Source organism: Mus musculus, chromosome 16 (genome assembly GCF_000001635.26).
Source record: "Mus musculus strain C57BL/6J chromosome 16, GRCm38.p6 C57BL/6J".
NCBI lineage: Eukaryota > Metazoa > Chordata > Mammalia > Rodentia > Muridae > Mus > Mus musculus.
Window position 1 is genome coordinate 29,456,880 of NC_000082.6, and position 13,117 is coordinate 29,469,996.

The following is a 13,117-nucleotide window of genomic DNA, read 5'->3' on the forward strand; positions in this document are numbered from 1 at the left end:
GAGCTCTGTATTTCAGAAGGGGAGAGCAACATGTAACCAAATATGTAAAATGTCATATTATAAATACTATATTATTTTAGGTTAAACATAGACATTCAAGTAGGTTGGAGAAAGACATTTATAAAAGAGCAAGCTGTGTAGTTGTAGAGTGTGGGATGTAGGGAGAGCGAAGCCATAAGGCCTAGGCAGATGCTCCATCATAGAGAACCCAAGTGTGATGCAGCTAAATGTTTAATTTTTTTCTGTAGGCCCTGGTATCAGGTGTCAGGGAGATGGTTAGCTGCTTCAGTTTCTAGAATAATTACAGTTACTTGTAAGACAAAATTCTCTGCCCAGGATACAAGAAATGAGTTAAAGTCTCGTGAAGGTAGTAGGTGGATGGCTAGCTGGGAAGTGACAACAAAAGTCATAGCTGAAGGTGATGAGACTGGAAATAAAGCAGATCAAGTGGCAGTAGAGAGGGTGTTCAAGGAATAGGAAGGTTAAGATGATACAAAAGTCAAGGGAGTTTTGTACCAGCCAATCACAAAGTAGAGGAGAAACCCAAAACAGCTTCCTGGTCCCTGGCTTGGAGCCTGAGCAGAGGGCAGGCCACAGTAATGAAATAAAGTAAGGATTCTAAGAAGATCAGAAGTTGCCTTCGGGTCGCTGTGGACTGGAGCTCACTGTGGAAGAACCACATTGAAAGGCCTGTGCACGGTGGATAACTATTAGGACCTGGTGATTGTATGAGGCCTTCAATTAGGACATTTGGTCAGAGATCACCAGCTTGTATGCGGTAATTAAAGCCAGGGTGGGGGGAGAGAGAGAGAGAGAGAGAGAGAGAGAGAGAGAGAGAGAGAGAGAGAGAGAGAGAGAGAGAGAAGAAGAAGAAGGAGGAGGAGGAGGAGGAGGAGGAGGAGGAGGAGGAGGAGGAGGAGGAGGAGGAGGAGGAGGAGGAGGGGAGGGGGAGGGGGAGGAGGGGGGAGGAGGAGGGAGGAAGAGGAGGAAAAAAAAGAAGGAGGAGGAGGAGGAGGAGGAGGAGGAGGAGGAGGAGGAGGAGGAGGAGGAGACATTACTTAAGAATCAGGCAAAGGGTAAGAGGAAAGGACAAGAACAGCCCTGAATGGCGCCAGCAGTTAGGGAGTCAGAGGAAGAGAAGGTGAGGAATGAATTCCGAGGGTATGGTCAGTGCTCGAAGCACCTGGAGAGAGCAGGGTGTTAGAAAGTCAAGACAAGGAGAGTTTGGGGAAAAGATAGTCAAATAGGCAAAACTCAGAAGAGTCACTAAGGTGAAACTCCGTGTACACGCACTTGTGAGTGTAGCAGCTGTGCCAGTGTGGTGGGAGGCACACATTACATACAGTGAGGTGAGTACTAACTCAAGTCGAGTCTCAAGCTATGGAAGCAACCAGGGACAGTTCTGAGGAAGACAGCCTCAGAGCTTCCTACATGGAATGAACTTGGGATTCTGCTCAGAAATGCTGAGTTTCTGGCCCAGCTTTCTCGGGTATTAGCTTATCATTCTGCAACTGTCCACTTGGCTTACATAGTCTCAGACACTTTGTGCACACAGTGGGGGGCGATAAACATCTTTACTGCTGGCTCAGTCTTCAGAAAGAGTTTCTAAACTGCAAAGCACATAGACAGTGGTTATTGCAATATGTGCCACTATATTTACTGAGAGGCATAGGCTACCGTCAATCAGCACCAAGGCTACAATCATTATGAATATTGATCTGGGCATTAGTAAATTCCCAGAGTTGATGGACTTTTATAAATCTGTGGAGTTTTCAGGAAAATAAACCTGATCTGACATGGCTGCCACCCACTTCATCTGTAAGCTTCTATAGGAGGGAAATGAATATTCTTGTCTCTGTTCATGCTGCCAGCCTGCTTGGGAGAAATGGGTTTGCTATGGACTTTAGTAGGAACACAATACATTACTCAATTTCATCTCTAGAAAAGACGTCCCATCTTACTGAAATCTCATTAATATGCTTCATAAGTTTGACTGAGTCACTTCTCCTCTCTGTATCTTAGCCATAAAGACTGTGATCCAGGAAGGCCTCTAAGGTCCACCCCTCAGATCAGTGTGCTAGTTAAAAATAAAGTCAGCTCAAAACACCCAGTGTAGATTTTCGAACTGGCGGATTTGTCCAAGATTGCACCGTGAACTTTTTAACATTTTCAGCCTAGGATGTCATTGATGGTTTTCAGACCTTCTAAGTTTATAAGGGGCATTTTATGTAAGTATGTTAAGATATGATTTTGAAAGATCTAGTGATCCCCACAATCTTTTAAATAATTTCAAGAAGAAAATGGGACACAGGTTCAGTGAGGTTCTAAATACGCTGACTTGAGCACGTAGGGAAGAGTTTTGATTTGAACTCTCAGATTCAACCACAGCAGGACTAAAGCAAGGCTTGCAGAAGTAGGAAGGTCACACAGCAGCCCTGCCTCTTGTCCTGGACAAAATTGTCATTTGGGTCTAGGAAGAGCCCACCAGGATTGTGATAACATGCATCCAGAGCCAGCCCGGCAGAGGCTGCAACCGTGGCGCTCCAGCCCTACCTGTCAGCATGCCTTCATCTACCACACAGCTGCCGTCAATCAGAATGGCGTCACACGGCATTTGCACTCTGCTCCCTGTCAGAATTAATAAATCTCCAGGCACCAGGAGGCGGGATTCCAGGTCTTGGGCTCCAGCTGAAAGTGTGAGCAGACAGTCAGGTTACGTTCCGACAAAAAACCAGGCCCGCCACTCCCTGTTAGAGATTCCTGGAGAAGTTGGTGAAGCATGTAGAGAGAGAGGCTGGTCCTCACCAGTAGTTCTAACTCTGAAGACAAGAAGAAGGAAGGAGACAAACTGCACGTAATAAGGTCCTCAGAGTGGCAATGATGGACAAGCCAAGAAAAAATAATAACAAAGTCAGAAAAACATATCTGATGCTTACAGACAAAAGACTGGTATTTTCACATAGAAAGACATCAAGGAAGAGATGTACAGCGACAGCTAGATACTAACACACACACACACACACACACACACACAGGAGAGGCATGTTAAATATTTGAAAAACTGCTTGCTTTTACTCATTTCTTCCCTCCCTCTTTCCTTCCTTCCTTCCTTCCTTCCTTCCTTCTTGGTTCCCTGTCTGGATGGCCTAACTTCTTTCTTTCCTTATTCAGTCTCAAAGAGGTCATGGGACTGAGTATGTGGACAGCTGTGAGGGATAGGTTTATCAGCTTAACACAAACGAGAAGCATCTGGAAAGAAGGCTTCAATAAGGGACTGTCTATTAAGTCAGCCTATGGGAATCTCAGATGAGTCTGTTGAAGTGAGAAGACCCATTGTGGTGGTTAGAATGACATTACCCCCCAACCCCCAAATTCTCAAGCATTTGAATGTGTTGTCCCCAGTTTGTGGCCTCATTTGAGAGGCTTGGGGAGTGTGGCCTTGCTGGAGGAAGTGTGTCATTGGGAGTGGTTTTGAGAGCTTAACAACTTGGAGCCATTTTGAGTTGATCCTCTCTGCTTTCCGTTTATAGTTAGAGATGAGTTTTCAGCTGTTCCTGCTACCATGTCTGCCTGTTGGTTGCCACACTTCCCACCATGCTGGTGGTAGAGTCTTAACCCTTTGGAACTGTAAGCCCAGATAAACCCTTCTTTCTTCTCTAAGTGGCCTCAGTCATGGTATTGTATCACAGAAATACAAAAGTAACTAAGACACCCATCGTGAATGTAGGTGGCAGCATTTCATAGGCTGAAGGCTGGACTGGATGGGGAGGGGTGGAACTGAACATTTGCATGCTTTAACTCACGGTTCTCTGCTCTTAACTGAAGATGTCATGAGGGAAGTTGCTTTGTGTTGCTGCCAGCTTGACTTCACCCCAGTGAGGACTGCGTATTAAGTTACCCTTCTGTTGCTGTGATAAAACACCATGACCAAGGCAACTTAAGGAAGGGTGAGTTTCTTTTGGGCTTGTGGTTCCAGGGGGATGAAAGAGTCCATCATTCTCATGGCAGAGAAGCACGGCAGCAAGCAAGCATGGTCACTGGAACAGCGAGCTGAAAACTTGCTCATGTCTACAACCATAAGCAAAGAGCAGAGAGAAGAGGAGAGCACACTGGGAATGGTAAAAGGCTTTGAAATCTCAAGATGCCCCCAAGTGAGAATGGGCATAGTGGAAGCATCAACAGTGATGGAAAATTGGTCACACCCAGGCTGAATTGATATAGTAAGCAGATCTATTAAGGTCAATGAAAGCAAAATTCTCACCAAAAAAAAAAAGCAATAATAAAGTTCAAGTACAGAAGGAGAAAGGGCCTATGACTTGGAACTGGAGATATCATGAAGTGATAAACATACAAACATACGTGTACATAGGAATACCTACATATTACTGTGATACTGGTCTATTGTTGACACATACTCTCTAGTACTTTCTTCTGAGAAAACCTAAATGCAGTGATGCCCTAATAGGAACAAGCACACCATAAACCGAAGTATTGGATCTTCAATTTCACCCATACCCCCACACGCCCAGTCACAAAAATTTACAGAAAAAAAAAACTGATTACAATCTGTCAAAGAAATGTGTAGTGTAAGCTGGAAACTCACTGTGCCATTAAATAGGAAAATGCTCAAAGAACAATGAAGACAGCAAAAAAGATATCAAAGTCACATAAGGGGCCTGGCTGCCTAAATCTGTAAAGATTTTAACAAAGTAAAGAATAATAAAGATCTATAACCATTGAGTAAATAGGGTTTCATGAATCCATAATGACATAGTTAGTAGGTAAATAAGTAGGAAAAAATAATAGATGTCTTTCCTTGCAGCAAAATGGCAATTAAATAATTAAGAAGTTTAAATGAGAAAATCTCTATTTATCAAGTAAAAGTAATAATTAAATCAAGAAACATCAGTAGGAAATAAAACTAGTGGGTGAAAATTTCATGAAGATAGTCTATTTATGTAGTCTCAGAATATTCCTCAACAAAGTAGCTATTAATTACAAAAAGAAAAGTAGCAAACTTACAAAAGATAAGAACTTGTAGACATCCTATAGTTAAGTAACCCACGTTGATATTTCTAGTAATAGAACAAATTTAAATCATGTACATCCTGATACAAAGAAGCAAACACACACACACACAGGCACACACACACACATACATGTTCACATAGGCACATATGCATGCACACCTGTGATTTGCCAAAGCCAAACATAAGGACATTTTATAAAATAACCAGAATGGGAGAATATAAGTTATGGAAGAAACAACTGAAAAATACTGATACATGGCAAATAACTCCACTGTGTAGTCCTGGATCTCTTTCCTACATGGAACATTACTGAGAAACTATGACAAAGAGCAAGCCATGCATTGTTAGCATGTGTGTGTTCGCTTCCTGATGACACTGCAGTTTCTTCAAGAGAGTGTCCTGGTCTCTTAAAAAATGCACAGTGAACTAAAGTAGAGCTGCATGCCAACAAGTTATTCTCTTTTTCCTTGTGAGACCGTACATATGAAATATTGTGCGTATGCATGTTTGCATGTGGGCATATAGATACATGTTCAAATGCATGAATGTACATGTGCAAGCTCCAATATGACATCAAGTGCCACCATTCTCCACCGCTAGTTTTTTGAGGCAGGGTCTCTTGTTGAACCTAGAACTGACCATTCTGACCTTGCTAGCTAGTTTGCCCCAGAGATTCCCTGTCTCTGCTTCCTGAGTGACAGAATTTCAGGTGGCTTCCTCCTGTGACCAGCTTCTACGTGGATTCTGGAAACCAGGACTCTAGTCTTCATACTGGTTAAGCAATTTCTATATTAACTGAGGCATGTGAACAATCTCAGAGACTTATTTGTAAGTTCTGGAAAAGAGTGATCATCTTTTTTTTACAGTTTCTCTGTACAAAAAGAGAGTGGGGAAGAAATATACAAGAGATGCCATTGCTTACCTCTCTGATTAGAAAAATCAAGCATTCTGCCAGCATATTCTGCTTGAAAGGCCGTGAGGAAACAGGCACTCACACGTTGCTAATCTAAATGCAGACTGGCACAGGCGCTACTGAATGAAAACTGGCAATATCTATCTAGCAAAAGTGTGCATGCATTTATTCTCTAATCTAAAAATTTTGCTTCCCAACATCCATACTGAAGATATTCTGATGAAAAGATGAAAGGACATATGTAGAAGCCTTTTATTGCAGCATTATTTATGGTGGGAAAAGACTGAGAAAATATTCAGTAGAGGACTGACTGAATTAATAATGCTTCCTCCTCATGAGAGGACTACACATTCATAAATAATTTGGAATGTGTATATACCCTGTCATAAAAGGTCCATGGAAACAGCAGTATGTAAATAATAGTTAAAATTGGTATGCCTCTGTTCATAAAAAATGGCAGGGTAATTATGTAATCTATTTTGCATGTATAATATAAGCTAGTACCTTACTTTTATATTTCTAAATGTAAGAATAAATTTAAAACTAAACAAAAGTAATCATGATGAAAAAACAAGGCAAAAGAGAGAAGGAAGGGGTTGAACTCTCCTGAATATCTTCTATCTTATGAATTCAAATTTTAAGACATAGAGGTATTTTTAGAGTATCTGTGTAAAATAAAAATAAATTTGAAAAGCTGATGCTAAAAGTCTAAAACAAATGAGGGAAATGAATCTATTACATTGCTGGCAGCACCGTGTAGAGGACTATTTTGAATGACATTGAAGCATAATTTATTAAATCAAATTGTGCATGTGGCTCTGTTTCTAATGGGATATCACAATTTGGGGTGGGGATCTCTTCAAAACTTTGTAAATTGATTTTGAGAACTGCTTCATTGCTGAGGATGTCATTTTGTTGCTTTGAGATTATTGTATCAGTAGGATTAAACAAATGAGCCAATCTTATCTGTCTCTGAGAACTGGAATTTTCAGTATAAATGAGAAACACAAGTACAATCATCAAAGTAAAATAAAACATTTATATCTAAACTCAAAGTGTAAGTGTTGTCAAGAACTCATATTTCACTTTATTTTAAGTTCTTCACTAAGTATGCCGCTGAGAATGCCTGTGAACAAAGACTTACATGGTAAAAACTAAGATTCCTAACACTCTGGCTGAACACTCTCAGTAAATACATACTAGAGATAAGTAAAGAATGAGCAAATATTTGCTTGTAAAAATATTTATAATAGCGTCCTAACTCTAAAATACTTAAGAACAAATCTCAGAAAGAACGTGTAAGACTCATAAACTGACAACTTCAAAATACAAATGAGAGGAATCAGGTCTAAAGAGATCTGTATCTATCAAGAAAATATCCAAACCTGCAAATATGTCAATGTTCTACAATTGACCTAGAGATTTAACATCATAGCCAACAAACCCTCAACACAATTTAAAGAAATAAACAATTAAAAATTTCTTCTAATTCATTTTGAAAAGAAAAGAGTCTGAATTTGTTGCTATGTCTTCTCGTTTTTACAACAAAACACTTGACAATAATCAACTTGAGGGAGGAAGGGCTTCCAGTTCAAGAGAATACACTTCATCATGAAGAGGAAATCATGGCAGCATGAGCCAGAGACAGCTGGTCACAGTGCAGCCACAGTCAGGAAGCAAAGAGATGGATGCTGCTGCCCAGCTGACTCTCTTCTTTTTATTCAGCTATGGACCCAGATCATGAAATGGTGCCACCACAGAGTTAAGGTAATTAATTAACTTAATCAAGGTATCTTTTATAGACATGTTCAAGGCTAAACTGAGATAATCTCTCACAAATATACCCAGAGACTTGACTGCTGGGTGATTTAGATCTTGTCAAGTTGACAATCAATATTATTCACCATAACCCATCCCTCATCAAATTGCCACACACATCATTTTAAATCACAGTGCACCACTTTTATCCCTTAAACATTTCCTTTTCAGCTCTTAATGTGATATGCATTTAGTCTGTCTTTAAGTCTCCAAAGTCTTCAAACGCCCAAAGTCCAAGACTCAAGACAAACTCTTAACTATGAACCTTTAAAACACACATGCACACATACATGCACACACAATCAAGTTATATATTTTCTTAGGTGGGGTTTATTGCTGTGACAAAACACCATGACCAAAAAGTATGTTGTAGAATAGAGGACTTATTTAGATTACTCTTCCAGATCATAGTCCATCATTAAAGGAAGTCAGGACAGGAACTCAAGCAGGGCTAGAACCTAAAGTCAGGAGCTGATGCAAAAGCCATAGAAGGGTGATTCTTAGTGGCTGGCTATACTTGATTAAAACGCTCTTCATGGGGCTGGAGAGATGGCTCAATGATTAAGAGCACTGAGTTCAATTCCCAGCAACTACATGGCAACTCACAACCATCTGTAATTGGGATCTGATATCCTCTTCTCATGTATCCGAAGACATCTACAGTCTACTCACATATATAAAATAAATAAATATATCTTTTTAAAAAAATACTCTTCATAAGAGTGAACCACAAGACAGAGTCTATACTAGGTTGTTTTGAGACTCGCTTGCTCAATACAATTAATCTAAATATCTTCACTTTAGCTTTAGGCAGACTCTTCAAACCAGGGCAAAAAAGCAGCCACATTCTTCATCAAAATATCACAAAAATGATCTCTAGGCAACATACTAAAAATCTTCTCCTCTGAAGCTTCTTGAGCTAGGCCTCCAAAGTTCAAATCACCCTCAGTACCAATGTTTTCCATATTCCTACTAGGATAGCCCATTAAGCCCCATTTATAGCATTCTACCAATTTTCAAATACAAAGTCCCAAAATGCACATTCCTCCAAACCAAAGGATGGTCAGGCCAATAACATCAATACTTCACTCTTTGTACCAAGTTCTCTCTTGGTTAGGATTTCATTGCTGTAAAGAGACACCATGACCAAGGCAACTCTTATAAAGAAAACATCTAATTGGGGTTGGATTACAGTTTCAGAGGTTTAGCTTATTATCATCATGGTGAGAAACATAGCAGCACTCAGGCCATCTTGGTGCTAGAAGAGTCAAGAGTTCTACATGTTGATCCACAGGCAGCAGAAAGGGATTGTATAAAACTAGCCAGACTTGAGCATGTAAATATATGAGACCTCAAAGCTCTACCTCCACAGTAGCATAGTTCCTGTAACGAGACCACACCTCCTCCAATAAGGCCTACCCTCCTAATAGTGCTACTTCCCGTGGAACAAACATATTTAAACCACCATACATATTTTTTCATTCAGTGGCACACTAAACATTCTGAATCCAAAGAGGGAAAAATAGAGGCATAGCAAGAAATAGTCAAAGTGAAGCAAGATTTAAATGCAGCAGAGACAATATTAAATCCTACAAGTCCATATTCAGCATCTGGGGCTCTTGGATAACTGCACATCTCCACTTCTGACACAGCACACATAGCCTCTTCCTTAGAATAGCTCTACTCCATGGCTTATATACCATGCTCCTAGCATCCTAGTATTTCTCCTGAAACTGACTCTACAGATTCAACCAATGGCCTCTTAGGGGCTGGTTGCAAGGACCTTGACCCTGTCACACATTTCCTAGCTAAAGAAGCTCTCTAGAGCCATGAACCATGACCATGGATTCTGTGACTCCCTCAACACTGCATCTTTCATGTCTCCAATACAACTAGATATGGGCAATGTGGCCAAGTTCTGCTACCAGCTTGAGATACAGCCTAGTCTCTTTGGACTTCAGCTATCTCAGCTTCTGTGTGATGATCCTGAAGTAATCTTTCTTTTGGCAGTTGATTGATAGGAGCAAAGATTCCTGTTAGCTGCATTCTCAATTTCAGTTCTATCCTTTCAAAGAAGTTTGCATTTCAAGTCTTAACCTTTGATGAATGGAGACTTGCCATCAGGGTACATTTCTTATTGCCCCAGTGTAGAACAAGATGTTTCCTTGTAATAATTACAACCTCTCTTTCAGTATATATCTTGGCTCCAAAGTTCGAGTTGATCAAGTTTTTTTCCTCCCCTACCAACTGCTCATCTTTATATCCCTTTACCCAAATTTCTGCTCCTATTCACTGTAGACCTGGATAAGGGCAGTAAGGGGTATATCACAGCCAATGAATGTTTTTCTGTTAAGAAATAGCCTCCACTTAACTGATTTGTTCATTACTTTTAAATTCTGCTTAACTCAAGTTCTCAAAACATGGGCAGAATGGAACAAGATTATTGGCTGATTATCACATGAACAACTCCTAGCCCAGTTCCTGGTGGAGTACTTGCTTCTCTCTGAAACCTCATAAGCCAGGCAACCATTATCTGTTTCTCTCTGATTTTCTACCCTTCCAGGTCTGGTCAGACTGTAGCACTAAGCTGTGTTTCCAACATGCTAGGATGTTTCTACCTGAAAGCACCAGACTCTTCAACATTCTAGGCACAAAATAATTTCAAAAGCCAAAGACCCACGTGGTCATGTTTATCAAAGCAACAATATCACTTCCCAGTGCTAATTTTCTCTATTAATTACCTTGTTCCTTTCTGTGACAAAATAATTAACAATTAGCAATGCAAAAGGGACAGGATTTCATTCAGCTTACAGGCTGAGAAAATACAGTCTAAACATGAACGAATTCTGGCAGCAAGAGGCTGAGTCTGCTGGACACATTGCATACAGTCAGTGTTGAGTTTACTCTATCCTCAGTCCACCAACAGTTAAAGTGTGTCACCTCACCTCAGTTAGCAAAATAAAGATAATTATTCACAGGCATGATAAGAGGCTAGCATGATCTACATAATTATTCATAAGTGTGTTAAAAACATGTCACCATGATAATTTTAGATCATTCCAAATTAATGATCCATTCCAAATTAATAACCCAAAAGAGGGAAGGGAACTTATACCTCAAAGTAGCACTGCAAGAAAGTAAAACTAAAGTGCTCACATTACTAATTCATATCATATAATAAAATTGAATATCTCTGCCAGGATAGAAAGAAAGTATAACAATACAGTAGAACATAGAGTCCAAAAAAATTGATTCACCTCCATAGACAACAGGTTCATAGCAAAGGTGTAAAGCCAATGTTTTTTCAACAAATAGTGTCAGAGTACTTAAATACCTGAGAAAAAGCAAACAGTCCAAAACAAACACAAAGCAGAACAGTGGAAACACAGTGTAGACCTAAAACTTAAAGCTGTATAGATACGCTGGGTGACCTTGGAATTTGCAAAGATCCCTTCTGAATAAGACTAGCCATAAAGGAAAGGCTACTCAACTGCACCTTAAGAAATGTGAAAACATTTGCCCTTTGAAAGATGCTATAAAGAAATAAGAAGATACAACATAGACTGAGAGGAGATGTCTAAAAACAGACTGAAAATTTAATAATGAGACAAATTGCTTCGCAAAAAGGTAAAAATGGATACTTCCAAAGAGACATGTGAGTCGCAAGTAAACCCTTGAAAAGATGTCTGGGGCCATCAGACATTGAGAAAAGCAATAAGATGCTTCCACACATCAAAGTGGTAAAAATTAATGGATGGGCTACACTGAGTGTGGGTAGAATGTGGAACTGAGACTTCCATATGCAGCAGTAAGAAATGAAATGCCACAATCACTTTGGAAAATGATGCTAGCCTCTTAAAATGTTGAGTATCAACCATGAGGTCATAAACTCTGCAACTATGTGTGTGCTCACGGGGATGATAGAGCATGTCTATAAAGGATCCATACCTGACTGTTCACAGCACTATGGTTCATGATAGCAACAAAAATGAAATAATTCAAATATTGGTCACAAGTGACTTGAAATGTATGCCCATGTAATAGAATAGTTTAGAGATTAGCAAAGAATATACTGTTAATACCCTTAACAAAGCAACTAAATCTTACATTGCAAACTTTGATATTCTCTTATCAAATTAACTCAAAACATGTTATAAAATACAAAAGAATGTATCCTATATAGTATCATTTATGTACAATTATAAATGGAGTTAACCTATAGTAACAGAATGCAGATAAATGACTACCTGTGTGTGTGGGAGGCAAAGGGGGAGGAAGGACAATAAGTGTACTTAAGTCAACTTTAGGAGATGAGTCCTACTGTTAATTTCACATTGGTGACACTTTTATGAGTTTACACTATGTCAAAAATCGACTGAATTATGCACTTTACAGATATGTTTTGTTTGCCATGCTAATTTAACTTCTATAAAGTATGTTTTCTTCTAATGGTAAAGATCTGAGATTCCTTTCTTATAAGCAAATGTATAAGAAAAATACACATGCAGATGAGTTATTAGGAACAATCAGAAAACCAAAGCTAAGTCACTTTCCGATTGCCTCTGGATATAACAAATGGGTATAAAACAGTGGAACTTACCTTTTCGCTCATACACAGAGACTGTAATGCTATTATGGGATTCAACAAGATGGTGCAGTTTTACAGATTGCTGCAAAAAGAAGGAAAACAGACATTTATCTGTTTAATTATATACCTCGGATCGGATATTGCTCAGTATGGTGCTAGCTAAACATGGAGGACTTTAGGCTGCCAGCTGAAGATCCTGGGTAGGAACAGAGGGTTGAGTAACCTGTCACTCAGTGAAAAGGATCTCTGACCAGCAGTTGGAGTTGTGGTCTATAGCACAAAAATTTCCATGAGTGGTCGTCCCAGTAGTTATTTGTTCTGATAAATGAACTACACTGAGAGTAACTCAAGGCAAAGACACAAAAATAAATAAATGTTTTATTCCACATTTAGTAAGAAAGTATTGTGTGAATGACCTTCTAACTTGTTCTGGGGTATTAATTTTTCCCATAATTCCAGGTGTTTGTTTTTTATTCTACGATCATTATTAGCAATATGCCCTAAAGGGACAGGCTCACAAGGCTCCACTTCTTCTTGAGGGACTGTGAGAAGTTAATGGTTGCTAAAAGAGAGAGTGTGATCTTCTTCAGTGGTATAGTAACTGGTTAAGTTGACCATGGTCAAGAAAATAACTCCTAATTCATGCTTATGTAGCTAACCCTAATTAAACTCAATGGGTCACACACACACAACCATCAAAGTAGTAGAGGGTCTTGTTAGGAAGAAGGGTTTCAGTGGGATAGGAGAGAGAATGAGTGAGAGTAATGG

The 13,117-nt window shown here is 39.5% G+C and overlaps 1 protein-coding gene across 12 annotated transcripts in view; it reads right to left on the bottom strand.

Annotated features, from left to right (window-relative positions):
• Positions 1 to 13,117, bottom strand: part of Atp13a4 (ATPase type 13A4) — a 155,762-nt gene that overhangs the window by 67,777 nt on the left and 74,868 nt on the right. For all 12 annotated transcript variants that reach the window (XR_001781812.2, XR_003951779.1, XR_384556.4 and 9 more), the window contains 2 exons: positions 12,362 to 12,431; positions 2,554 to 2,688 (listed from right to left, as the gene is read on the bottom strand). Coding sequence is in view for 9 of the 12 variants with exons in the window: in XM_017316955.2 (XP_017172444.1) it covers positions 2,554 to 2,688; positions 12,362 to 12,431 (205 nt within the window). In the remaining 3 variants the exon portion in view is untranslated. The remainder of the gene's footprint in view (positions 1 to 2,553; positions 2,689 to 12,361; positions 12,432 to 13,117) is intronic.